This window comes from Delphinus delphis, chromosome 6 (assembly GCF_949987515.2).
Source record: "Delphinus delphis chromosome 6, mDelDel1.2, whole genome shotgun sequence".
In the NCBI taxonomy this organism is placed as follows: domain Eukaryota; kingdom Metazoa; phylum Chordata; class Mammalia; order Artiodactyla; family Delphinidae; genus Delphinus; species Delphinus delphis.
Genome location: NC_082688.1, coordinates 3826095 through 3853602, shown reverse-complemented (window position 1 = coordinate 3853602; position 27508 = coordinate 3826095). Strand labels below are relative to the sequence as shown.

At 53.0% G+C, this 27508-nt stretch overlaps 3 protein-coding genes across 7 annotated transcripts in view; 1 reads left to right on the top strand and 2 right to left on the bottom strand.

Annotated features, from left to right (window-relative positions):
- AK8 (adenylate kinase 8) overlaps window positions 1-6326 on the bottom strand; it is a 128553-nt gene extending 122227 nt beyond the window's left edge. Inside the window, exons 1-2 of one of the 2 annotated variants that reach the window (XM_060013269.1) lie at window positions 6197-6326; window positions 3100-3184 (exon numbers count right to left, since the gene is read on the bottom strand). In XM_060013269.1, coding sequence (XP_059869252.1) covers window positions 3100-3184; window positions 6197-6280 — 169 coding nt within the window. In that variant the 5' untranslated portion in view covers window positions 6281-6326. The remainder of the gene's footprint in view (window positions 1-3099; window positions 3185-6196) is intronic. The other variant, XM_060013270.1, reaches the window with a different exon arrangement.
- Window positions 6327-6979: 653 nt separating this feature from the next.
- On the top strand, window positions 6980-13775 carry SPACA9 (sperm acrosome associated 9). Its single transcript, XM_060013647.1, has 5 exons — window positions 6980-7026; window positions 7705-8372; window positions 11481-11654; window positions 12641-12788; window positions 13656-13775. Exons 3-5 carry the CDS (start codon window positions 11512-11514, stop codon window positions 13773-13775), a joined length of 411 nt encoding a protein of 136 aa, XP_059869630.1. The 5' UTR covers window positions 6980-7026; window positions 7705-8372; window positions 11481-11511.
- Window positions 13776-16938: 3163 nt separating this feature from the next.
- TSC1 (TSC complex subunit 1) overlaps window positions 16939-27508 on the bottom strand; it is a 46578-nt gene continuing 36008 nt past the window's right edge. For all 4 annotated transcript variants that reach the window (XM_060013893.1, XM_060013892.1, XM_060013891.1 and 1 more), the window contains 7 exons: window positions 27148-27314; window positions 26169-26351; window positions 25166-25276; window positions 23926-24048; window positions 20818-21005; window positions 20575-20736; window positions 16939-20166 (listed from right to left, as the gene is read on the bottom strand). In XM_060013893.1, coding sequence (XP_059869876.1) covers window positions 19629-20166; window positions 20575-20736; window positions 20818-21005; window positions 23926-24048; window positions 25166-25276; window positions 26169-26351; window positions 27148-27314 — 1472 coding nt within the window. In that variant the 3' untranslated portion in view covers window positions 16939-19628. The remainder of the gene's footprint in view (window positions 20167-20574; window positions 20737-20817; window positions 21006-23925; window positions 24049-25165; window positions 25277-26168; window positions 26352-27147; window positions 27315-27508) is intronic.

The following is a 27508-nucleotide window of genomic DNA, read 5'->3' as shown; positions in this document are numbered from 1 at the left end:
CCCTTTCCATCCACAGAGCCTTTTGAGGTTTAACTAGGAGCATGATTTAAAATGCACAAGAAAACCCTTAGGTATTGGAGCTCTAATACACAGCTTTCTTGGACAAACGTTTGATAAAAAACGAAACATACCATTATACACACCATCGCCTTCTTTCATATTGCCCAGGGCTACTGTAAATGCTCACTTTGTACTAAATCTGGTTTTCTTGCAGCGAAGGGGCTGCCAGCCCCTGTGCCGGCGGCTCCCCTCATTCCCTCACATGCACGCTCACCGCCAAGAGTCCAGAGCCTTCTGTCCCTCTACACTAGCCATTGGCCATGCCACCGTGCGTCACAGCGAACCCCTACCCACCCGACGCCCACATCCAGGAGGCAGAGGGTTGAGCACCCGGCTGCAGTTAACACGGGCCACTGCGTGGCCGGGAGAAGGCAGGACCGACCAACCCACTAGCCCGGGGCTGCAGAAGTGCTCACTGGACATCAGGGGACCTCTCCAGGCCTCCTGTGCTCTTCTAGAACCACAAGGGTTGGGTGAAACTCTTTTCACCTTCGCCCTCTCCTAGAGAAATTCCGGAAGCATGGTCTTCTCCCCTCCTCCTCCGGCCCCACATTTTTCTTCACTTGCAGGTGGAGGCCTGGGCACGGAAGGGGAACTCAGAGATGCCCCTCTCTTCATTTAAGTGGTTGAGCCAAGGGGCAAAGATGTCCCAGCGCCCCTCAGAGCTGCCGGCCCAAGGCCTGGGAGTGGGGATGGAGGGCTCTGGGAACAAATCAACCCCGCAAAACAGTGGTTACTGGGATCCAGTGACTCGACTCCCTGAGAGAGCACCTGGACCAAAAGCCTGGACTCCAGCCATGGGGGAGGACAGCCAGGAGGCCGGCCCCCAGCTCCAGCTGAACGGGGAGTATCTGAACTCTCCACCCCTACTGGAGAGCAACAGAGCAGGGCTCTGTGGAGGGCAGCCTTGGAAAGGAGGCCCCGGCACGAATGTAAAGGGGTGCTGAGGAGGGTGGAGGGAGGTGGGAAAGGGCAGAGGAGCAGGTTCTTACAGGTGGCTGCAAGGCCAGCGCCCGAGAGGATGGTCCCGCCGATGCCGACTGCACTGCATCAGATGACATGTGAACTTAAGAATTCTGGTCAAGTGGCTAGTTTGACACTGAAACTCATTTCTGCACACAGAGGAGCAAGAGTAAAGCATAAAGATGGACTGTGCCTCAAATTTCAGGCTCTTGAATTTCTAGCCGGGAGACTAACGAAGCCTTCAGGTCTGTGGTAGAACACACAGTGTGGCGCACACGCCCCTAAACAGAATTTTTCAAACCATAAGTAGCAAAGGGCCACCGCAACCCAGCTCAGGTTCAAATGGTTGTATTATTATCAAGTGTGGTTTTCATTTAGAAAATCCTCATTAAGCTTTTTCACAAGTGGACACTTGCGTGGCACCACCTGAAGCCCGGCGGCAGCATCAGGGCCTTGTCATCCCTTCCCACGGTGTCACTGACCAGTCGCCATGGATGAGGCCGGAGCTTTGCTGCCTCCGTCTCTGTTACCAGACATGCCCATTTTACAGAGGAGGAAACTGAGGCCGAGAGAGAGCAATGATCTCTCGCCGTTTCGTCGCACTTAACTAGGAGATGTGAGCACAGATGTGCTGGAGGGTCCCTGGTGGGGGGGATGGCGGGAAGGGACACCTCCCCGAACTGCGCTTCCCTGCACTTCCCTGCTTTTGCTTCGCTCTTCACTTTGAGTTTACTTCACTGTTACTTTACCTTTATCTGGCCTTCAACTTTTACTTCTTTTGACTTTGCTTTGCTGTATTGATTGGGCGGGGGCAGTACGAGAGGGGAACACGGGCAGAAGTGCTCCCAGCAGCCCTCAAGTAACAGAACTTAGCAACACCGGGCCCCGCGAACAGCCGGGGGGCAGGGGGCTGCAGAAACGTCTTCCTCCGGCCAACGGACGCCACTTGGTGAGGCCAGGGCAGCAAGCTGGGGTCCGGAGCAGGGACCACCAGGAAGCAAGGGGACTTCTCACCCCACAGAGCACGAGCCTCCCTCCCGCCCCGACCAGAGCACCAGGGAACAGAGGCCCCTTAGAAGACTCTCCGCGGGGCAGACTGCAGCCCCCACCTCCGTCACCCCCCCAGCTCAGTCTCCGCCTGGGGCACACGCGCTCACACTCAGCGTCCATTCTCGAATATGCCTCCCTGGAGGCTCAGAAAATGGCACTCCTGGGGCTCTCCGCACCACACTGAACCGCCCTGCTTAGGCCTCTGAAACGGCCCCTCACTCCGATGCCCTGACCCTGCCCAGGCCACGTGGAAGAGGCCAGGTGTCCCTGGCAACCTGCAGGCTTGGAGTCTCCTCTCTCCCCGTTTCTTTTTTAAACTACTTAGCATCCCCTCTCATCTTAGGCCTCTGAACCCCATCACGGGGCACCTCAGGCCTCCATCCCTCTCGACTGCACCAAGCCCTCACTTCACTGGTGCGCTGGCAGCTCCTTCAAAGCGGCTTACGCTCCGGTGAAAGAACCATCACAGCTCCGAGACACTGGCCTCCCTGACAGCTCACACAGGACGGCAACGAGCCTCCACGTGGGCCGAAGCGCCTCCTCTCCCACCTCCCTGTCAGGGGCTCCGGCCTTGGGTCTGGTCGGCCTGCGCTCGCTTGGGCCAGGTTTAGGGAGCTCTGGAACTCATTAACGGGCGCCGACAACAAGACCATCAGGAAAACCCGAGTGTTGCCTGTCTGGGTAGACCAGAAACCACATTTACACCTGACAAGTGGAGTGATCACAGAGCTTAAACCCAACAGGCGACAGCAGCTGGGGCGTGCCAAGGCATTAATAATTAATTCTGCGGGCCATTCTGAGGTTTTCATTTTAATCACTTGGCAGGAGAATTTGTATGAGTTGTGCTCCAAAAGAAATTAAGGCATTTTTCAATTAACCACCTCCCCAAGTTGGCAAAACCTTTCCCCACCCTGTTCTGACCTCCCTTTAGACATGGGGAGGACAGAGTGGTTCCCAGAGGTTCCCAGGAAGGGGAGGGGAGGGAGACAGAGGGGGAGGGGGGAGGAGGCCCACTCCAGTGCTCACCGTAATCATTGTCTCGTTGCAAATGCTCAATCATGAATGTGATGGGGTCCTTGGGCTGCTGGATCAGGAGCTGCTCCAGCATGTTCTGTGGGCACAGGGCAGACACCCAGGTGGTTAGCACCTGCATGAGCACCCAAGGCCCCAGGCTCAGGTGGCCCAGCACCCTGGTATCGCAGTGGACACCAGTTACGGGGCCTGATCTCCCCCCTGCCCCCCACCCTAGCTGGCATCTGTTTGGGTCCCTGTGAGCAGAGGCGTGAGGGAGGGGCCGTGTGGGCTTTGCTGGGGAGGCACCCGGACGGAGGCGGAGCTGGAGGGATGGAGCGCCTGACTCAGAGCAGGCAGTCTCGGGGCCCTCGCCCCTCACTTCCTTGGTGACTCCCAGACCAGCCTCCTCTCGGTTTCTCTCCCGCGCTGCACCCGTTCACCCCTCAGAGCCCTAGCAAATGCTGTTCCTTCAGCTTGGAACACTTTTCCTCAGGCCTCAATGGAAACATACCTTCCCGATGATACTCACTAGGTCAATCCTGTCCTATGTCCCTGCAGCCCCCGTGCATTCCCTTTATCGCCTCCCCCTTGTCCCAGTGCCCGGCACAATCCCAGTAGGTGCCCCACGCGGACGTCTGCTGGGGGACGTGGCCATCGCTGCTACCTGTGTCCCTCCAGAGTGGAACAGATATCTAAAAGAGTCCTGGGATTGTCTGGTTATTTAACTCTAAGGGAAAGCAGCTTCCACGGTTCCAGAACAAAAGGCTCAGAAATTAACCAGGTGGCTGACAGCAGCCGGGCTGGTGCACTGAGGAGCAGCCTTATGCCCTAGGGACAAGCAGGGAGGGGCTGTAGCCCTTTGTGGGCAGAGGGAGAGCAGGGCAGTAAAAAACAGCATGAACCATGAGAAGTCCTAGCCCCACTCCGCTTCTCACCATCAACACCCTTCCTTTCTCTGGGCCTCAGGTTCCCTGCCCATTAAAAGGCACAGTTGGACGAGATCCCTAGTCATGTATCACTGGTGAGACGGTGTGAGATGATTTTAGATGGTTCTCAGATGAATATTTTAAATTTCACTCGGACACAGTTGCATATCTAATGTGCATTAGAAAAATCAGTATGTTGGGCTTCCCTGGTGGCGCAGTGGTTGGGAGTCTGCCTGCCAATGCAGGGGACACGGGTTCAGGCCCTGGTCTGGGAGGATCCCAGATGCCGTGGAGCAGCTAAGCCCGTGAGCCACAACTACTGAGCTTGTGCTTCTTAACGGGAGAGGCCGTGACAGTGAGAGGCCCACGCACCGCGATGAAGAGTAGCCCCCGCTAGCCGCAACTGGAGAAAGCCCTCGCACAGAAACGAAGACCCAACACAGCCAAAAATAAATAAATAATAAAATAAATAAATAATCTGGTTTATACTTAAAAAAAAAATTCAACTTGATGGCAATACACTCTGAAGAGTAACTTTAAAAAAAAAATCAGTATGTCAAACCTATGATTTCAAGAACATTGCTTAGGATGAGGTGAAATAAGTTAATATTTTTAAAGTGGGTTGATTTAAAGAAATGATTAGGTTAAAATGGAAATCTGGTTTTGGTTATATGAATCTATACCTGTGATAATATTTCATAGACTCATACCCAAAAAATGAGTGCTGGTAAAAATGGATGAAATCCAAATAAGGTCTGTACTCTAGTTAATAGTATTGTACCAATGTCAATTTCCTGATTTTGACAATGTACTACAGCTACCTTAGATGTTACTACTAGGGGAAGCGGGATCAAGGGTACACCAGAACTCTGTACGATTTTTGTAACTTCCTGTGGGTCTAAAATTATTTTAAAATAAAAACATTGGGAATTCCCTGGCAGTCCGGTGGTTAGGACTCAGTGCTTTCACTGCTGTTGCCCAGGTTCAATCCCTGGTCAGGGAACTAAGATCCCACAGCCTCGCTGCACAGCAAAAAAAAAAAAAAAGCCAGAAAATGGAAATGGTAAAAACCATGGAGGGAGCACACAAATGACTAAGGACTGGAACTACTGGACCGAAAGCTTCCTCAGGCTGCTCCTTCCAACAATTGCTATGAGATACACCAGATTCTCTAGAGCGCAGCACAGTGCTCCCAGGAGTTGCCCCATCCTGCCCACCACCCGGTGACTTAGGACTCAGCTAGCCATCTTCTTTAGTTAATTGGCCACTCAGTTTTAGAAATCTCTCGTGTGCCCTCTATCAGTTAACACTTTCCAAAGGAAGCCTGTGTTTGCTGGAGAGATGGAGACTCAGGTTTCTTAGTCTGAGTTCTTCTCTCAGAGCTGTCAGAGGCTCAAATGGCCACTGGCATCACTAAGGAGGTGCCTCTGGGGACGGGGTATACCCGGAGGAGCAGACAAACGCTCCAGCTTCCCTTTGGCCCTCAGAACCTCGGAGTGGCTGACAGTTCCTCCAGTCCGGCTCCTGAAAGCCTTTACTTCCACGAGATGCAGAAGGGAAACCTGGAGCACATGCAGGGGCACGGCTTTGCCTAAGGTCACACAGGGAGTAGGTAGGTCAGGTCAGGAACTCAGGATGAGGGCTTGGGAGGTGCCCTGAACTCTTGGCCCTGAGGAGGAAGGGCCAGGTATGAAATGCTGCTGTCCAAACCACAGGGCTGCTGTCCCAGGAGGTGGCCCTCTCAGAGGACGGAGAGGGCCACCTTCAACGCAGACACTCCCCAGCTCAGAAACCAACACTGCAGACGGCCTGGGAATTGTCAGCACCAGATGAGCCCCTTGGAAACCACCTCTTGCAACCTGGCGTCTCACTGATGGGGGAACTGAGAAAAGGAAGGGACCTCTTCCAGATCATGGACTTCACTGGGGCGGGGCCAGGACCAAATCATGGCCAGCATGGCCTGCCCCCTTTCCTCCCTCCAGGGAGGGTCAGGGAGCATCTTTTGGTCGAGCGGTCCCTTGGGATACGATGGCACAGGAGTCGAACAACCCAATTTGGGCGTCCTCTTGGGTAACAGACGTGACCCCTCCCTGATGCGGCGTCGCCGGCGCGCAGCCGGACCGCAGCAAAAGGTTCCCCGGCCACCGCCTGGTGTCGCGACAGGGCAGGGCTGCCCGGGTCACCTGCATCAACTCGAAGACGTGGTTCGCCTCCCCATACTGGGGCATTTCCGGGGGTATGCGGTGCGGGGCCGTGGTCGCGTCCATATCGCGGTACAACGCGTCCGCTCCCTGGTGACCGCTGTCGCTAGGGCCTCGCGTCATCAGCGCGCGCCGCTCCCTGGTGACCGCCGTCGCCAGGGGTGCCGCGCCGTTGCGTCATCAGCACGCGTCGTGCCCGCCCACCGGCGAGGCTGGAGCCTGGCCCGGGCACCCGCTTGTCCTCCGGCGCGCTCAGCCGCCTGGGGCAAGTGCTTCCCTGCCCTGGCCTCGTCCGCGCCCCTCTGCGCGCCGCCAGCGGGGCACCTCAAGTCTCCTCCAGCTGTGGCCTTCTGGGGTCAGAGGTGTGCCCTGATAGGGCCCCCCTGTGCTGAGAGACCCCAGTTAGGAGCTCCTTGAGCCACCCCGGCTATGCTCTCAGGGCCTCAGTTTCCCCATCTTTAAAATGAAGACGCTGAGTAGATGTGGGACAGGGTGCTTGAAAAAGGAGGGGCGGGAGGGTCGAGGGTCCCGTCGGAAACCCTCAGCCCAGCTTGCACCTTCTGAGCCCCCGAGACCCCGCCACTTGCTCCCGGGGCGGGGCGGGGCTGCCCCGTGACCCGATTGCTATGGCACCGGCGGTAACAGTCTGGCCCACGGCCCCGCCCCTTCTCACCTCAGATCTCCCCACCCCACCCACCCCTTCTCCCAAGCCCTGGGAAGGGCCTCCCCGCCCCTCCGGGGCCCCAGACACACACGGAGACACTCCAGCTTCAGGGCGCTCTGTGAGTGAAGGCCGCTCTAGGACAAGCAAGGTTAAAGCAGGCCCGGGGAGGGCCCACCCAAGCCCTGGATTTGGAAACTGGAGGGTGAGGGGGGTGGAGAACGGAGGGGGCCGCCGCTGCTGCCGCTGCCCTGAGAGAGAGAATTGGGGTGGGACGCGGAGGGGGGAAGGAAGTCTGCGAATCGTGTTAATGCCCGGTGGGCAGCCTGGTAGCTGACGCGGCACTGAATTGGGAGCTCTAGCTCTTGTCCGTTGCTATTTTTAGGAGGAGCTACCGTAATGTGAGCATTATGGAGCGGGAGTATGACATAGTCAATACAGATTGCCCAGAGTTCAAATCCTGGCTCCGCCCTTACTAGCTGTGCCAGCCTGCTCTGTGCCTCACTTTCCTCCCCTATTAAGTGGGGATTACGGAAGGTTTCCATGAACTAATATGTCAGAAGTATTAGTAACTGGTGTGTAGTAAGTGCACAATGCATAGGGGCTACTATTAGTAATATATCTCATTTAATCTTTGCACCAACCCTGAGAAATAGGTACCTTCATTCCCATTTTACGGGTGAGAAATTGGAGGCTCAGAACGGTAAAAATTTGTTAGCTGAGCCATTTCCCTTTTCTGGACCTCTTTCCTCATCAGCTGTTGATCATGGAGCGTTAGAATCAGACGAGCCCTTGAAAAGCCTCTAATCCAAACTCCCTCATTTTACAGATGGATAAACTGAGGCCTGGAAAGGGGGAAATTCTAGGCCAAGGTCACTTGTTAAAGGTAGAGCCAGGCTGGAACTACGCGTCCTGACTCCTAGCCAAAGCCTTTTCCAGCAGCTACCAGCCAGGAGACATGCCCTCCAAGGGGAAGAGGCTCGCTCCCCCTCAGAACTGCCTTCTCAGAGCACATACACACTTTGGTAGGCTTGTCAAATTCAACTGCAAAGACAGCTGGGGAAGAAAAGGAAGCTGCCTCACCCTGAACAAAGAACACAACCACCAAGCCTGCAATTTGCACTGGAGAGGTTCAGTTTGCTTCCTGGACATTTCTGAAATGACTTGCCTTCCTCCTCATTTATTTTAAGCCCTAGGCGCTTTTCATACCACGATTTAATCTTCTTTAGCAGCCTGAAAAAATACAAATCAATTAAAGCCTAAAACCTATCGGGTAATCAGTTTTTTCCTTCCTCCTCCCCCAGATCAAGAAGTGCCTGCACCCTGCGCCTTTCATCCAGACTAATCTGGCTGCAGTGACTCTTGTTCAAGGGACGATCACTTTGGATAGCTTATTACAGCTCCTCTCACAATACTCCTGGTGCGCATGTCACAAGTCGATAGGATCAAGAACCAAGTCGGTTTTGCTCTCAGGGGCTCTTGGGGCCACCAGTCAAGGTAGGGCTGCTGTATCCCTAGAGAACTTGGCAGTTCCAGGAGGGTGGCAGGGAGCTGGGCACACAGGGCAGCCCCCTGAACGCTAGTCCTCGTTGCTCTGCGATGGGGAACAAAGAACAGTCTCACTCGAGCGAAGTGAGGCCCAAGGGTCTAGGTAGTGCAGGCCCTTGGTATCCACTCCCCCCCCCACCCCCAGCCACAGTCCATCTGGTATCTGGCGTGTTTCTCTCAATGGGCCATCACTGGGGGCTGGGGGGCGGGGGAAGGAAGGGAGGTATCCAAGATCCCAGGCTAAAGTCGGGCAGAACTGAGTGGGGGAGCTGGCTTGCTCCCGTCCTAGCTGCCTGACCTCGGCTCTGTCATCTGTCGTCTGTCATGTGGGGGTGATCGTGGTACCCGCTGAAAGGGCTGTAGCAAGGATCTGAGGTGATGCCTGTCCAGGGTTTACCCAGAGCCTCATCGAACCAGCTGGTATTAGGAGGATTGGGCCGAGCCATCTGGGATCTCAGCTCCAGTTCACCCTGCCCTGCACCCACCCACCTCCTGCAAATGCCCCTCTTGCAGACTGTGTAGCCCTTCTGGCCATTCCCATCTGGCTTCCCTGCTTGCTTTTCTCCTTCTCTAAACGACCGTTCACTTCACTTATCCTCATTGTCTGCCTCCCACTCTTAAAGTCCCTCCAGGGTAGGGAGTTTGTCTATTTTGTTCAATGCTGTGTATCCAGCCCAGCACCCTGCAGGTGTCTGGCACCTGGTAGGCACTGCGGCATAAATGAATGAACGAATGAATGAACGCCTGGAGTGCTCTGCACCTCCTTGGCTAGAAGCTTCTGTGTTCGCTCCCACAGCTCTGCCCGACAGTGGGCCCTCAGCCTCACCCTGCCCACCGCCCCCGCACCTGCTCACGACATTCCCTCTTCCCACCCTCTGCCCAGGGTCCCACCCCTCCGCCCACCTGCCCTCCTCCTCTCCAAAGCCGGCCTTCTTTTCTTTTCTATAAATTTACTTATGTATTTATTTATTTTTGTCTGCGTTGGGTCTTCGTTGCTGCACACGGGCTTTCTCTAGTTGCGGCGAGCCGGGGGCTACTGTTCGTTGCGGTGCGTGGACTTCTCATCGCAGTGGCTTCTCTTGTTGCAGAGCACGGGCTCTAGGCGCGCAGGCTCAGTAGTTGTGGCGCGTGGGCTCAGTCGTTGTGGTTCGCGGGCTCTAGAGTAGTTGTGGCGCACGGGCTCAGTTGCTCCGCAGCATATGGGATCTTCCGGGACCAGGGCTCGAACCCGCGTCCCCTGCATTCTTAACCACTGCGCCACCAGGGAAGCCCCCGGCCTTCTTTTCAAACCTCCCCTCCCCCAGGAGGTCGAGCCCTCAGCAGCCTTGGCTTTTCAGGGTGCACATCACGCCTGCTTTTACCTGTCTTGATTGCTGTGTTTCTGGCACCCGCTTACCTTTTGCAGCAAGGTGTGGGCCTCGCTCTCCTTGCCCTAGGCCAGGTCCTGGTAAGCCTGCCTCCATGCGAGGTAACAGAAAACCACTGCACCCCAGGTCGACTCATTTCTGCCTCCAGGATGGGGCTGGGGGGCCTTGGCTGGCTGTGGCACGTGTTCAACAAACAGCGGGTCCCACAGCATCCCCACAGCCCGGCTCCCCTCTCAGCTTGTGCTGAATGGGGCGGAGGTTAAGTAGAAGGAGGCCACTGCCCTGCGTGGCCCTGGACCAGGCCTGTCCCCAGTGGAGCTGCGCTGCTCTGTTGGCAAACACAGGCTACGGCTCCCAGGGGTGGCCTCAGGACGCTGCCGCTAGAGCTGCTCCATTCAGTTTGCAGTAGACCCACCTGGGCTGGTGGGGCACGATTGTTGGGCCCCCTCCTGGCATGGTTCCTTTTTTTTTTCGGCCGTGCCTCACAGCTTGCGGGACCTTAGCTCCCCGACCAGGGATTGAACCCGCGCCCTCAGTGGTGAAAGCTCAGACCGCCAGGGAATTCCCTGGCGCGGCTCCTTTATGGCAGCGGGGCTGCGTTTAGCTCCCAGCCCAGGACTGCGGCTCCCAGCTCCAGCTCTCCAGCCCTCCCTCCTGTCCTGTCGTGGAGGCCACCTGGTGGTCTGTTCGCCTTTCATCCCCCTGATGCCGTCTCCTCTTACCACAGAGACTCCCTCATTCCGGTCCTGCTGTGTGAGGACGCTGAGGGGGACCCATTAGAAACAAGCCTCCTCTCCAGCTGGGAGCTGGCAGGAAGCCTGGCTGTGTTCTCCGCACCCCCACCCCAGTGTTCCGGCCCCTTCCACTTGCAGCATCCCACTGGGGCCCCACCTCAGCGCAGCCTCCTCTGACGCGGGGCACGTCCAAGCCTGGGCTCCATGTGTGCCAGGGCCTCGTGGTGCAGGGACAGCCGGCTGTGGCACCTTCAAGGATGCTGGTTAGACATCAGGAAACCCAGGACCTAGTGCGTCTCTGGCACAAGCTTGCTGTGACCCCCTGGGCCTCAGTTTCCCCCGGAAGTTAAGGGGAGTGGATCTACTGAGCTTCCTTCCAGCCTAAACGTTCCATAAATCCGTGACCTGGAGCAGTTTGCACGTGCCCAGCAAACCTGTGGTGCCATGGAGGGCAGAGCCCACTGCCCCTCTCTGCTCAGACGAGATTCTGGGCACGTCGCGCACCTCCTGGATGGCACTGGGACAGTCTGTGAGGCACCAAGAGACAGCACTCCCCGCAGCGTCAATGTTTCCAACCAGGGTCATCCCTGCAAACTCCACAGGAGGCAGGGAGGGGGCACCAGCGGCCAGCTGAGGCCCGGAGAAACTCACGTCTACAGCTGAGGGAAGGAAGTCTTGTTTCACGGCAAAGAACGTGCCCCTGGAGGGTAAAAGGGCTTTGGGTTGGGCTTGGCTCCGTCGCGGACAGCCTGCCGGGTTCTTGAGCAAGTGCACAGCCTCCTAGGGCCTTGTTTCCTTCTCTGCAAAATGGGGATGAAAACAGTCCCTGCTCCCCAGAGTTGTGGGGAGCTGCTGAGCCCTGTGCGCCGCTGAGAGGGGCCGTGGGCATCTCACAACCCCCGAGCTGGATCCGCGGGTCTGGCCCTGGGAGCTCGACTCTCCTCTTCCTTGCACAGACTCCTCCTCGCCTATGAATGAGCAGACAGGATGATGAATGAGGTGAAGGAATCCCTTCGAAGTGTGGAGCAGAAGTACCAGCTCTTCCAGCAGCAGCAGTTCACCTTCATTGCTGCCCTGGAGCACTGCAGGGAGAATGCCAGCGACAAGATCCGGCCCATCTCCAGCATCGGGCAGGTGGAGGCTCGCGGGCTCACGGGCGGGGCCGGGCCTCATCCCCTCACTTGAACGCTGAAAAAAAAACCCAAGGCCCAGAGAGGGCCAGTGCATGTGTGCCAGAATCAGGCTCAGATCCTAACTGGTGGAATGAGCCGTTCACTCGTTCCCTCACCAAATATGTGAGTGAATGGCAAAGCGGTTGAAAAGTGTGGGCTCAAGACTCAGCCGGCCAGGGTTTAGGTCCCGGCTCTACCACACGCCACCTCTGTGACTTTGGGCCAGTGATTCATCTCTCTTTATACACTTCATCTGGGAAATGTATAAAGAGCAGCGCACACCTCCTAGGGCTCTTATGCGGATTTAATGAGATCATCAGCAGAACCCACTCTGTTGGCACCTGGTGGTGTCGGCCTGGGCTCAGGACAGGGATGTATGGGGAACAGATGCACACGGTCCCAGCCACTGGGTTCCACTGCGGTTTAGAAACTGCGACCTGCCACGCACATTGCTAGTCACATTTGCAGACGTTGCAGACAGGCCAGGAGAAGGGGATCACAGACCAGTTGTTCCCAGAAGCCCAGGAAGAAGTGGGATGTGTGGAGCCCGGTCCCATGGGCGTCAGCACCACCAGCGTGGTTCCCTAATTCTGAGCCCTGGGGAATCCGCAGCACAGAGTACCAAATTCTGGAGGCAGCTGTTTAGATACTAGGGTAAAAAGAGTCAGAGGGGCTAAACGGTGTACTTGGGAGTGATCAGAGCAGGCTTCCACAGCTCGTGACCCACGCCTTTCACACCAGGATCTCCTGGGGGCTCCTGGGCCCTAAACCCGCTCAACCACCATGTCTGGCACCGAGAGCCTGGCCTGGTGGGCGCACAGCTCTAAAACCTCCCAGGGGGGTTCTGCAGCGGGGGCAGCTTTAGAAACCCCTGCCCGAGGTCTGGGCCGCGGCACGGGAGTCCCTGGGGCAGGGCTCAGCCGGCCCCTCTTGCCGCCCTGCAGGTGCCCTCCCGACATGGCGAACTACCTCAGCTGCCACGAGGCCAGGAACCACTGTGGAGGCGTGGTCAGCCTCATCCCCATCGTCCTAGACATGATGAAAGAATGGGTCGCCCACTCGGAGAAGCTGCCCCGCAAAGCGCTGCAGCACGTGAGTGAGCCCCAGGCCACAGGCACCCAGCCTCGGCTAAGAAAAAACAAGTGGGCAACCGACACAAGATAGCCTCAAACCTATAGGGGCAAAACAGTGTTCAAAACCGCCCTAGAGACCAGCTGGTGGGAAACTGTAACTCAGCTGGTGACCTGCTTGATCCCAATCCCATCCTGTCCCATCCCATCCCGTGGGGCACTTTGCTACTAAGCTTGGTTTCCACTGGTTGATCCATTTCCACTGGTGCCCACAGTCTTTGCCACTTATTAACCCCCAAGGGGACCGCCCCACGTATGACTGAGAACCTCTTTTCCTCTCGTGCTGTAACCTCTAACTTTTCCTCGCCTCTGAGCGTCAGGCTCCGTACTGATGAAGAGGACCCTCACTTAGTGTTGCCTGTAGAGGGTGTGCCGGGGAGGCCGGGAAAGGGCTAGGGCACCGACTGTCCCGCCCAGACCCAGCTTTCCCAGCTGAGCCGTGCAGCTGGAGGAGGCCACTCAGCTCCCTTCCCGCCGCAGCGGCAGCCAGAGGCGAGACGCCACTCTCTGCAAGACAGGGCTGCTCCCGCCTCCCGGGATGCTGAGGGCAGCATGCTGAACTGCTCAGTGTGATCAGGTCTCTGGACCAAAGCCCAAAGGGGAACGAACCCACCTTGCCTCTCCTTTACTTGGGAGAGACTGAGAGAAGCCGGAAGAATTGATTTTGTGGTTCCCGCCCGAGGACAGTTACCTGGTTTTCACAACATAATTGAGGCCCAGACATTGTAAAATGCGTCACTGGCTTCCGAGCTTGCCAGAAGTACTGTCTGACTGTTGGTTTTTGCCTCTTCACAGGGGGCGACTTAGCTTCTGTATTCTTGCTTCCTAGGAGGCGACAGTCAAGAATAAAAAGCGTTCTGCCACCTCTTTGCCTGGCCTGGTTTCCTGGGACTTATCCCTTAAAGAAAACGACATTCACCCTAAGACCCCAGAAGATGCTGGGCAGTAGCCTCACAAGCAAAACCACTAGCAAAGCGCTACCACTGTGGAGGGGAACACACCCCGCTCCAAACAGGGTCCGCTGTGAAGAGGTTTCTGCCAAAGGCCCACAGAAGGCCAGCCCAGTAACTCCTTGTATAGTTAGAGACCTACTCAGACAAGAACATCTGAACTTTCCAGACAAAACTTACAACTGCCACCTCGATGTCCTGTCCCGAAGGAGCTGATCCCGCTGTTAAATGGGCAGAGCTGACCGATTTCCAGGGCAGCTGGGCAGAAGCGAGCAGTGGAAAACCACACTGCAGACGTAGCTCTTCACCACTGGTCCTTTCCCAGTAAGGCCAGGGTGGATCTTGCAGTCGTTTAACGGTAGTTTCCCTCCTTCCTCCAAACACCTGATGGCGTAGGGAAGGTGGTGGACGCGAGCTGCACTCCCTCCTCAGCACACTCCTAAGACACAATCGGCAAGGCTCAGGGTCTGTAAGCGTTTGACAACTTCGGTGCCACCTGCGCTCCTCCAAAAGGGCTGTATTAAACCCGATGTGCCGGCCAACCCCCAGGAAGGCAAGCACACACCAAAAGCAAGGCTGGATGGCCGTGCAGACCCGGCCCGCCACCTGGTTTTGAGAGCTTCTGGTAGCGATGGCTCCGGTCACCTCCCCCCACACCACCATGACACTTGGTGGGAAGAGCGTGAATTTGAGGCAGATGCAGGTAGGATTTGTGGCTCTTTGCCAGAACAGAAGGATCTTACAGGGACTAAAGCCAGATTCCACTTGTCAGCACCCGCTCCAGCCACCCAAGGTCACCAACCAATCCAGACCCTGAGGCTTTCCATCTTTGGACAAGTTCCTACTTTGCCTATAAGCCCCTCAGAGGCCAACGTGAGTCACTTCATGTCAATGCAGCAAAGTAGTGCAAAACAATAAATTTTTATTTGTTCACAGTTAAACACAAGCAACTGCCTTGACATTTTAGAACGTTCTAAGAAGGACAGCAAACCCTTTTGATTCCAATTCCCATTCACTAAGATTGTACCATTTCCTCTTGCAGTTCGCATTTATGGCATCTGATGTGGATTGTTTGACATGCTTTTAAGATCAAGACGGGAAGGTGTAAACCTTTTGACAAGAGATGACTTCCTTAAATTTAGCTAAAAGCAGTCAGCCAAAACAAATGTTTTTCAGTGATGGGACCCCTTTAAACTGCAAGTCAGCCACATATGGTTGATCCATGATTGAGTTACAAAACTAGATTATGTCTTAGCAAAATCTGTTCCTCCATAATGTATTTATGGTCCATAGACGTCTTCTGAAAAGTGATCACTGATTCTTCCTAGTGCAAAATGCCTGGCTGCCTCTTCAATAAGCCAAAGTCTCTGCCGCCAAGAGCAGCGCCGTACCCTCCTGTCCAAACACTGTATCGAGGTGGGGAGAGGGAGGAAGGGTTGGCCTGGGGGGGAAGGGTCTCCTCTAAAAGGTCTACTCCAATGGTTCAACTAGTCTACTTATCCCCGAGGATGGACAATTTTGTGGCACCGGGACGGGAAGGGGGAGAGAAAGCTCCTCTGCCTTCGTTAACTCGTTTCAAGGCCAGAAGCCGTCGTGGGCCCAGGTGCTCGACTATCGCAGGCAGGTTCCCCTTGTAGCTACAACCATCTTCTCTCAGGGCGGCACATACAGACTGCAGGACGGAGTGGAGAAGACGGAAACACCACTCCCCCGGGCACATCAGAGTCACGGACGGGGAAATGAGCCACGTGGGGACAAGGGTCACAGCAGCAGCCCGGGGGCCAGGCCCCAACCTCAATGTGTTCTTTCATCTATAAAGAAAAGCTTAATCAAGTGCAATCAATTCCTCTGTTGTGGTCTGGGGGAGGGCAAGGGCACATGTCAGAGAACTCTGGATGTAAACAGATACGCAAACATCTTCGCATACTCGTGGCTGGTCAATTTTAACGCACGTACCTCGAACAGTGAAAATGCCCAGAGTGAGACGTGCCGATTTGGGTCATTCCACGAAAGACAGCTTTCTTCCCCACGCGAGACGCACACTTCTGGGTGGGCTCGGGCTGCTCCCGGAGCCACTCTGAGGAGACGGCGGCCTCTCAGAGCATCCGCACAAGCTGGGTGGCACTCCACCTCGAGAGCAGCTCTGGACTGAGTCTTCACTCTGCCCAAACCCTCCTTAGACCTGTCCACACTTTCTAACACCTCTTACTGCTTTTGGTTAGAAAAACCGCATCTCCACGTAGTACTGTCTTTCACTTGTTCTTCAGTTATTTCTTTCTGGCTTCAAGTGGTATGTTCTAGTATTTGGTGAAAATTCACATTGACTGGTCATAGCACTTTTGTTATATTCTCTACACAGAGACACCAATTTTTTACTCTTAACCGTGAGTCTGAACATCTGTGGTCTCCACGGACCCTCTCTCATCATCATGATCATCTTATTTATCCTCTTTACAAAACTACTAGAGTTTTATCTTTCTCAGCAAAAACACTGGAAACTACATGTGCTGTTGCAAATGGGGACGGCCCAGGTCTGGAGTTTTGTTTCCCACTGTCCTGGTTTTGCCCAGTGGGAAGCCGGCCTCTGTGGCCATGGTGGCACGGTGGGCTAATCTTTCCAACTGTCAGTGGCTTCCAGGACACTTCCCTGGATTGTAACAGTTTACCTTTTAAGAAGAGTTTGGACTATTTCCACCTAAACACATGACATATATTCTGGCTCACAAAGCAGCTTATCTATCACTTCTCTCTCCACTCACAGAGCCTAATAGGAACCTTCAGCAGCTTATTCCCAAAGGTTGGGCAGTTCTCCCTCCTGAAAAACCCTGCTGACAAGCCTAGGGAGGTCACATCTACCCATCCAGCTTATATGGTTGGTCCCAGCACTCATCTCCAGGGAAACCTCTGACCCAAGAAATGGTCTTCATCTCCTACCTTTGGATTTCAGTTAGTTTTCTTATTCATGACCAGATATTTCTTCCAATTCCACAGGGACAAATTTCATAGACTTGTGACAGAACCTTGTCAAAAGCTTTTAAAATCCGTGAAAGCTCTGTCTGATAGAGATTCATGTACTTACCTACCTGTAGTAGATTCAGGAGCCCATTCTCTCTATGGAGACCATGCTATCATCTCCCCTCCCGCCCTCCGCAACGATGCTGCAGTGCTCCCTTTTAAAACAAGGGTTCACGCTCCCAAGACTCCCAAGAAGCAGACTCCAATCTTCTCTCAGGGTCTACGCTGACCCTGGTTAGTGTCAAGTGCTGAGCGGAACAGGTTATGGACACTTTTGGCCAAACAGCTCTGAAGCGGAGGCAAGCCTGCTCCAAGCGACTCCGGTGGAGGTTAACCCTAACGTCTGTGAATACAGGCTCTGCCTTGAATGTGACTGTTCTACTGCCTTTGCCCTGCCTGTTCCCAGGCCTGAATTCTCTCTCGGGAGTTCCTCTACCACTATCACCTTTCCATCCTTAAAAATACTCACTGCAGCATAATCGACTGACCCGCTGACTCTTGGCAAGTCTATCATTTTCAAAACCAAACCAAACTTCACTATCGATTTACTATCGACTCAAGTCCTCTGCAATATAAAAGCCTAAATGTTCAGGCTGGGTACCTTCAGCATGACTCCAGGCCTCCGTCCCCCAGCCGTGGCTGAGTAAAATCCATGGCCTCCTAGAGCCCAGAGGAAGCTGCGTGCAGCTGCTGGGGTCGGCCACGGTTACGAAGCTGAGCAAACGCATGCCCCGGCGGGAGGAGCATGCCAAGGGCCTGCAGCCCGGGGCCCCAGTCCACTGTACCACGCCGCCTCCTTCTTCCCTGTATTTTTACAATCTGTCCATTAAACAAATGTTCTCCTTTCTTTACATTGGCCTCCTTGCTTTTGCAGTTAGGGTAAAGGCTTTGATTTAAGTGCCTGGTACCTTTGTTCTGTGGCACAGATCTCCTGGGCTTGGGGAGGGGATAAGCATTTAGAAACAGTTTTAATAGTTACCTTGTAACTTTTCTTTTCCTGGATTTGTTCACGTTTTCCTTTTCTAAATAAAACTGTAATAGGAAACCAGAACGTATTGGATTTTAAGCTTTCCTTTGGAAAAAGCTGAATTAAACATCCATGGTGTCATTAATACTCCACATCAGGCATCCAGCGGCAATTGCTGGCCCCGCGCTGGGCTGGAGCAGTCGGGCACACACCCTTCCTCAAGCAGGGATCCATCAGTCACACCCAGAAATCCTGTCCCAAGGAGGTGGTCTGCCAGTACAGCCATGGTGACGTGGAGCCTCATTCTCTAGCTCCCTTTGGTTATTTAGGAGGCTAGAATATTTATTGCCACACTTTAAAAAACAGACTTTAACCCTCATGTGCTGGAAGCTTCCATACGCACTAAAGTTTCGTACCATTTCAGTTCGCCGTTTCCCTCTTCATGGATGAACCCTTCTACACTTTTAACTGAAAGATGAGAAAGAAAAAAGCCAAGTTCACTGGCTCTTTCCTACCAGTCTCCCCCTGCCTCAGCCTCGGCTGGATCACCAGGCAACAATTCTTAGGCTTCTAGCATTCACTTCGGGAGCACCTGCTGAGTTCAGATTCTCTGCCACGACCCATGTTCTGACTTGCGTCACCTCTCCCGAGCATGTGCAGGCAGCCCACTGGGTCCAGGCAGCCAGCTCTGTCAACCCTCTCCAGGACTCTGCTTTAATGCTCTGCCATGACCAACATGTGCAAGGGCAGCAGCATCAAGCCCCCTGCAGGGTCGGCCCCTGAAAGTCAGCATTGGTGTGAAAAAGCTGTTACCTTTTTGGTGGCCTAGAATCTACTATAGCGAGGCAACTCTCACAGCCTGAGACACGATGGTCGTAAAACTTTGAAGAAACTCTTTGGACCTTCAGAGCCTTTCTGCTGCAGCATCCCAGAGAAGCTGACGTAAACAGGAGGCACATGGGACAGGGAAGAGAGGCAAACAGCTAGCACCGCCCCGCCTGCAGGGGCAGGTCCTCAGCCCCGCACTTTCCTTTTCAGGGAGCTGCTCCAGCCACCATCCTCCCTCCTGCAGAGAGCACGCCTGACCACCCACACCCCAGCCTGTAATCAGAACAGTACCAGCTTTCAAGCAAACGCCACATAGGCAAGAGGTAGTGGGGCAGGGGGACAGAGCGTTCCCGAAGGGGAGCATGGTCTCCACAGTGCCAGCTCCAGACTTTTCCAACAACAGACCTTTGTTCACATGGAACTTTCTAGGAAGCTTATCAGAACCGCCAGAAGAACTTAAGAGAGAATAAACCATCGTTTTTCTGGATCTGCGGCTTTAGATGATGGATGTTAGAACCAAAAGCAGTGACAACATCTCATTTAAAAGCTCTCATGTGAAGATGATCAACTTTGCATGTCACATCCTCCTGGAAAGGGACAAAACCAGACTTACCTGTGATGCCAACAATGACCTGGGCTCACAGAGAGCCCGCCCAGCTAACTGAGCTTCAGGAAAGGAGCGGGTGGTGTGTTAGACTCCAGGATTACATTTGGCCTCATATTGCACAGGTTCAAAGGACACAACGATTTGGGGGGAAAAGGAAGAAAATAAAGCTAGTGAGGAACGCACCCTGGCCCTCGGGTTAGTACACGCTGCCAGGTAAATGAAAGAGAGGGTGGCCGAAGGGAAACCGAAGAGGCATTTCAATGCCAGCTGCAAAAACCGTTCTGCATTCAGTCAACCGTCAAAGGACCCCCATCCCATTTCCTCTGCGGGAGCTATAGCCCCTCAACGCCTGGAAACAGGAAAGCTCTGAAACGGGCACTCGCGCCTCCCGTTCCAGGCCGGCGATACACAAGTTAACACTGATTGACACCGTCCCTAGCTGTGCTCGTGCTGCGCCTCATTGTAGTCCATGATACGGAGCTGTCCCACGCTGTCTGGCTTTGGGGGAGGTGGCTGCGGGCCGTCTAGGTTCAGGGGTGGCTTGGCTTCCACACCCGAGTCTTTGCCCAGCTCTGTCTTTAGGGTCTCAGAAAGGCTACTGCTGGTCAGGCTGTCCTCATCGCACTGGCTCTCACTCTTATTACGAAATAGCTCTCGAGCCTTCATGCCCAGGAAGCTTTTTGAACTAGGAAGTGAGCCGACAGTCATAGGGATGCCCGTAGTGGGCTCTCCCACGGCAGTCTCCCACCGACTGCTGCATGGGCCCACCCTCGGGTTTGGGGGTTTCTCTGGGGTAGAAAGCTCACTGCCGCCGCTGCTGCTGCTGCTGCTGCCGCCTCCGCCTCCTCTACTTCCGCTACCGCCCCGGGCGCCGCCGGGCCTGGGGGGCTTGGTCTCCCCGTTAGGGCCAGATGCCTCTTCATTGTTGTGCCCTGTCACAGAATCCGAGCAGCCGTCACGACAACAGTCGAGCCTGTAAGAAATCCGAGGACGAGAAAGGGAGCCGGTGGTTGCAGTGCCCGTGTTTGGGAAGCATGGAATTACCCGGACGCGCGCTCGCCCCGACGCTGAACTCTGCCGGCCCCCTCTATGTTCTAGAAGAGAGGACTCCCGTGTTGAGAGCTCATGAAGAGAAACCTAAGCCACAACGAGGGATATCAGATGGCGATCTTAAATAGGAACGCCTCCCAGGACCATTATCAAGTGCCTCGGGCCCCAGGACAAGGAACTCAGAAGGGTGGCTGGGTGCTCTGAGGGATGCAGCTGAGAGCTGCAGGCTCGCCTGTCAGGCTGGGACCGCTGCTAACACCACGCAATGCCTCCCTGCTCTGTCAGCGGCAGCCTCACGATGAGGCCATGGCTGCCGACTCTTTGCTCCTACCTTTCTTCCGCCGCTTCGGCTGCTTCTGTTTTTTCTTCTTCAAGTTTTTTCAGGAGGCCATCCTTCTCCAACCTGCCGTATAAATCTAAGATCTCCAATTCAAACACTTGGGTGATCCTCTTCTGAGCTTCATACCTGCTCTCTGCGGCCTGCAGCTGTCCTCTGAAAGATACAGACCACCCCAGAATGTGGGAAGTTCTACTTAAATACATCACAGCAAAAACCTTTCCCCCTGAAAGTTACCTTGCCTGGAGTTTGACATCCTCTAAATATTTTTTCTGTTCCAAAAGAAGGTGGTCTTTCTTGGCTAGATGAGATTCCAGTTCCAAAATCCGTTTTTGAGCAGTATCCAGCCTCTGATTCTGCTGGAGAACATGGCTTCTGTTTTTTTCTAGTTCTTTCCGATATGCAGTTTTCATCATTTCTACTTCCTGATAACAAAACAAAACAAACAAACAAAAAAGGAATTGGAGTTAGTACTTTTAAAAAATGAACATGCCATATCCACTTTGAAACATCAATGTAACAAACACTGAGAAGGTACTTTATTAGTATATTGCTAGTGGAAATAGAAACTAGTACAACTCTCTGGAAAGTAGGCTGGCAGTAAGTACCTACTAATCCTTCCCTGAAACCTATCCCTTAGGAAATCATTTGAAACATGAATAGACATTTGGGCACAAAAATAATCAGCACAGCATATTCAGAAGAGCAAAAAACTAGAAACTATGAAGTCTAACGTCAAGAAAGTAAATTAAAGTACATCTTCTATTTAATAAGATTTTTAAAATTATTTGTATCAGTAAAAGATAAAAAAGCAGATTATAAAGCCACGTGAATAGTGTGATCAACTATGTTAACACACACATTCTGAAAACACGCCAATATTCAGTTATGATTTCAACACAGTGGAGGCGTGGGCCGGCACAGTGGTGGTGCAGTTCAGTGCAGTGGAGGTGCAGTTCAGAGTGGTGGCGGTGTAGGCCGGCGCAGTGGCAGTATGGGTTGTTTGTTTTCTTTTATACTCTTCTCCCTCCCCTAATACCAACTAAGATAAAGCTAGAGACGCAACAGGAATGAACATCTGCAGACCAGGTACCCTGACAAGGTTTGTCAATCACGCCAGGAAGACAACCTGCCTGCTGACCGATGGAAACAGCAAGTGTGCGCTATGCTCAGAGAGAGGTGGAAAGGATGCTCTTCTAACAAGTATATGCTACGTTTGTGTTGTGTGGCTTTTTTATTGTGGTAAAATATGCATAAACTTGAAATTACCATACATTTGTCTTTTTAAAAAAGATAATAAACCATACGGAGCAAGGAGATGAGCTTCCCTGAAGGCACCCCACCTCGAAGATGGCCAGCAAGCCCAACGCTTCCTCGGTCAGAACGGGATCGAGTTAAGCTCAGGACTGGGACCAGATAATGCGGCCGCTCCAGCTATGCCTGATGGCTCCAGGCTTCGGCATAGGTTAGGTAAACAAACTGAACTCTTGTCGGAAACGACAGTAAGTACTTATGGAGAATCAAACAAAGCACTGAACTAGGAACATCTATGCACTATCACTAACTCTCACAGCCACGTAAGAGGGGCTACACCCAGTACCTACCAGCCATTCCCCACCTGACGCTCAGATACCCATTCCTCGTCCCCTACTTGACTGAACAAGAGGAAGCCCAGCTCCAGGTCCAAACACAGGTTCAAAGCCATGGCTAGCTAGGGATGGACACATGACATAATCGTGGCCAATAACAAGGGTGGGAGGTCTGGTGGAGAGTTCCTGGGAAAGGTTTCCTTAATGAGAGAGACCTGCAGGAGGCGATGCTCTCCTCCTCCAGGGGACATCATGACATCTACCTGTGACAGTGTTCACTGTGGCACACACTTTGCAACCAGGAGCACAGACTGCCCAAAGACAAGGTTGAGAGGATAGGTCGAGTGGTGCAGAAGAGGGGAAAGAACGAGGCTCCTTGCTGCTGTCCCTCAGCTGCTGACTTGACCAACCTGGAACTCACCTGCCTCGGGACTTCTTGTCAAGAGATATAATGAAACTCTTTATGGCTAAGCCGGTGAAGTCTTTTTTTGTTGCTGCTTACAGCTGAAGGTTGCAAGTCAGTATCACCATGCGCATTTTATGAACTGCGAAGCCAGGCCCAAAGAGGTCAGGTGGCTTGCTTGAGGTCCCAAGGGGGTAAGTGTTCCAACCAAAAGACAGCACCGTGGCACCCATCCACATTTCTCTCGGGAGAGTTAGGAGTGTGTTTAAGTAAGCTTTTTCAGAGGTTCTCTAGTCCCTCAGGTCTCTTTTCCCTTCTTTCTTTTTCTGAGGCCATTATACTTCCAAAATTAATGAGAGCTGGTTTCTAGAGAAAGTTCCACATTTAACATCCTTCTAAAGGGAATCTGAATCTGAGAGTTGAGAGAAGCTGAGAAATAAGAATAACTATTATGAAAATTCCATCTCTCTGATTCTAAGACTACTCCCTACATTTGGCCAAGGGAAAAGAAAACAAAGCTTTACAAAGCAAAAGCCCAAGAAATCCTAAAAAGAAAGCCTGTGTGTGATGAAGAAGTTAGTGACAGGAAGCATCTAAGCATTTATTCTTAAAATTCCATTCCCAACTCATTCACCAACATTACCCGAGGCTATTTACAAAGTGACATGAAACTTCTGCCTCGACACCACTGGTAAGGCACTAATTAACGTAAGATCATCCCGACACTGGCCTTGTTGCCAGGCCTGAACCACCATCTGCTGAAATCAAATTCAACATTACGAAGAAAAAAAATATTTCTAGCAGTATAAACCCACAGCCCAGAGAGTTATATGCTAAACAGAATTGGCTCCCCATCCTTTTTCTTTATCTGTTAGCCTGTCTCTCTCTCTTTAAAGACGGGGGCATGGGTAAGAGAAGGAAAACACTTTTGGGACTTCCCTGGTGGTCCAGTGGTTAAGACTCCACGCTTCCACTGCAGGGGGCACAGGTCTGATTCCTGGACAGGGAACTAAGATCCCGTATGCCACGCGGTATGGCCAAAAAAAAAAAAAGAAAGAAAAAGAAAAAAAAAGAAGAAAAACACTTCTATCACCTAGTCTGTACCAATTACCATTATGTGCTTTCACATATAACTGATTTAATTTCAAAGCAACCCAACTAAGGGAAACAAGTCTGTGTGACAGCTGAAAAGGGCCTGTGTTGCCAGACCAGGGAGAGGTGGAAATGACATTAGGTCTGCCACGCCATCTTTCAGGAAACAATTCATACGCCATTCTCTGTGCTGTGCCATAGACATATTGCCTGGGTCCTAACAGCGTCCCAGGTAGGGTCTGGTTCCTCAAGCCCACATACCTTTGTGGTGTCTGAATGCTTGTTCTGCAGTTGTTCCAAATACAGCTCGTTGACTTCCCCGAGAACCAACAGCTGCCTGTTCAAGAACTCCATCTGCTGTTGGACCGACTCACTATTTGAGAGCTAACAAAAACACAGAAACAAGCAAAGTGAAAGATCTGACGACACAAAGCTAGCAAATGGACATTCAACAGGGAACCAGCTAGGAGCACACTATTTCAGGGCTGAGTCAGTGTAAACAAGCCCCATGGTTTCAAAGGCCACACCAAAACGGCTGGTGGGGAGGAAGGGATACAAGGGCAACAAAAATGGACAGAAACGTACTTCAAAATTGTCCCTATGCAAAGGGGAAGAGGCGCAAATGCTCCACATCAAAACTGGCCACCCACAGGGCACCTCGAGGAGATGGGTATGTACACAACCACCACAGCAGGGACGTTAGGTCCAGTGGGATAAAGCCCTGGAGTAAACCCACAGGTTCTTGAGTAAGTGATTTACATATGAGTGCAATGACTTCCAAAGAGGGAAAGATCATAGCTCAAAAGCCTGAATGAACTCTTCACATTTATGTGAACGAAGTATTAAGAACAAGTTCCCAGGATACACACAGACCAGGGCTCAGGCTAGGTAGTTCCCTGCTGCAGGGCCGTCCATGCACTGTCTGATGTTTAGGAGCACCTCGGCCCCTCCCACTCAATGTCAGTAGCATCAAAAACGTCAACCAGTGGTGGTGCAGTGGTTAAGAATCCGCCGGCCAAGGAAGGGGACATGGGTTTGAGCCCTGGTCCAGGAAGATCCCACATGCCGCAGAGCAACTAAGCCCATGTGCCACAACTACTGAGCCTGCGCTCTAGGGCCTGTGAGCCACAACTACTGAGTCTGCGTGCCACAACTACTGAAGCCCGCATGCCTAGAGCCCATGCTCTGCCACAAGAGAAGCCACCGCAATGAGAAGCCCGCGCACCACAGCGAAGAGTAGCCCCAGCTCACTGCAGCTAAAGGGGGCCCACGCATAGCAATGAAGACCTAATGCAGCCAAAAATAAATAAAACACAAAACAAAACAAAAAACGTCAGCCAAAAATGTCTCCAGATATTGCCCAATGTCCCCTGGGGGGAGGGGAGCAGAATCACTCCCTGTTGGGAAGCCCTGACACAGACACACGAGTACTACGCGTGTCCTGTCTGGAGGAAGGACATCAGCAGTGGTGTGGGCATGGCCCAGCTTGCTCGCCTCTTACCTTCTGAGACACCTGGCTGAGCAGCAGCTCGGTGTGGCACACCTTGCTGTTGGCCTTCTTCAGCTCTACGCGCAGCTCCGCGATCATGTTCCTGCAGTCCTCCAGCTTCGTCTGCCCAAGGAGACGTGCCAGGAAGTTACAGGGTGCCAGCAGGCCAGGCCACGGGTGCACCTGGCCATCGGCCCACAGACAACCGGGAAAGCCTCGTGCCTCTGTTGCTCTACTATTCTTGGGCCATCAGGCTTAAAACTAACTTAGCTTTAAAAAGTAAGTTATAGTTAATTTCTGAGTTTCTGACTGATTATCAAAAGGAAAAACAAAAAAGCGCTTATTAAATCTGCAGTTCCCAAACTGTGCACCAAAGAGCCCTGGGGCTACACAGCAGGCTCACAGAGGCGCTGTGGGGCTAGTTTTAAATTTCGAGGGAAACACAGCGACATCTACTGGTCATGATGTGAACTACTAGCTAGAGGGAGCTCAGCGTTTCAGTTATCAGGTGCTCTACGTGCCTGTGGAACACGTATTATCTTTGCAAAGCTGGGCTTGCACATGGTTGCTGTGATAAACATCACCATGAGAAAACCAATGTGAAACAGGAATTGAGGGCGTCAGTGTCTCATCTGATTCCAAGGTCTGAGACTCGGCAGTGCCCAACAGGTACACACACTGCATTTGTAAGTGACCATGGTCACTCAAAAATGAGATTGAAAATTGAAAAAAAAGTATGTGTATTATTTTCTAACAGCTACTAAGTCATTAGGACCTAAATCCTAAGTTGTCTGGATCTACTTACTAGGCAGAACTGTTAGATGTTTCTTTTGGCTGTGGAGTACCAGGAAAAAATTAATGAAATGCCGACAGAACCGTGAACCCAGAAAGCTGGGGACCCTCTGCCCTAAATAAAATGTACCTGACGTGAAATCTACGTGCCACGATTTCAGAGCTGAATCAGGTGCCTTCCCGCCCTTTCCTGGCGGCCTCTGCCGGGCGCCGCAGCGCGTACCTGTAACTCCTGGCTCTGGTTGTAGAACTCCTCCCGGTCATGCTGAAGCTGTCTGATCTGGCTGTGGAGCTGGGTGACCACCGTGTCTCGCTGCTCCTGAAGCTGACTGTATCTGGCTTGTTCTTTCTGCAGACTAACCTTCCATATCTGGATGTCTTTCTCTTGTAACTTCAACTGGTCTTTCTAGCAGAGACCAAAGAGGCCATCATTTTAGCTGCCTTCCAGCACGGGCAGTGACCCTCAAGTTCAATGCATGCTGCAGACACTTCATCTGAACAGGCACGAGCTAACCACAGGCCCAGAATCTGACAGCTCACTGCTGTCTAACTTGGCTTTTGGGCAAGGGTTTCCAAATTCCACATTAGCAAATGGATCAAAAGTTGCTTAAAGGACTTTTCTCAGCGATCAACTTGCTCCTGATACTTTCAAAAGTCCTAAGCACCAGCAATGAAGTAAGTGCTGGTACTGGCCAAGGTCGCTCAAGTGAGGAACACTGACTGAACGCTTACCTTGCACCAGCAATGCGCAAATGCTTACTGACACGGTTTTTTTAACCACCACAGTTAGAAAGTAGATGCTGCTATTATTATTCTCATTTTACAGAATGGGTAACAGAGGCCTCCAGAGGCTAAATGACTTTCCTAAGGTAATGAGTGTTAGAGCCAAGGTCACTCTCCAGGTCTGACTGGCTTAACTGCCCTCCAAGTTTCTGCCATAAAACTGCTTCAGGAGAGCCGGTTTTACATTTGGAGAAACAAAATCACCTTTGCCTCTGTTATCATCATAGCCAATTACAGACCAACAGACACAAAAAAATCACTTGTCCCCGTGGATTAGAAGAGCTGCAAGGGAATTCAGGGATGTGGCCGTTCACGTATTAACCTCAGAGACGAAGTGACCTGCCCCAAGCCGCACGAGCGGGCAGAGGCAGGATGGAGAGCTCTGGCCTCGATCCCCGCCCGGGCCCCGAGGTGCTCACCATGGCAGCGTTGTGCTCCTCCAGAGCGGCTGCCCTGGTCACCTTGCGCAGGAGCCGCCTGTTCCGAAGCGCGTGCTGCTGCCTCTTAAAACGCTCATAGAGTAACTGGTTGTGCAGTAAAAGCAACTGGTTACGGAGGGAGCGGGTCTCATCTGAGGGAGCGGAGCCTGATTGTAAAGCAGAGGGAGGGTGGCAGAGACGCCTTTTACACAGCGTTCAGTCAAGCCCCAGCCAGCGGTTTGTTAGCTTAAGAAACACGATTCTTGAAGAAACAAAGTCACTCACTTTGCAAACGACCACCTGGTTTCCAGCCACAGTCACTCAATGGGGAAGGGGGAGGGGCAGTACCTACTACCCATCT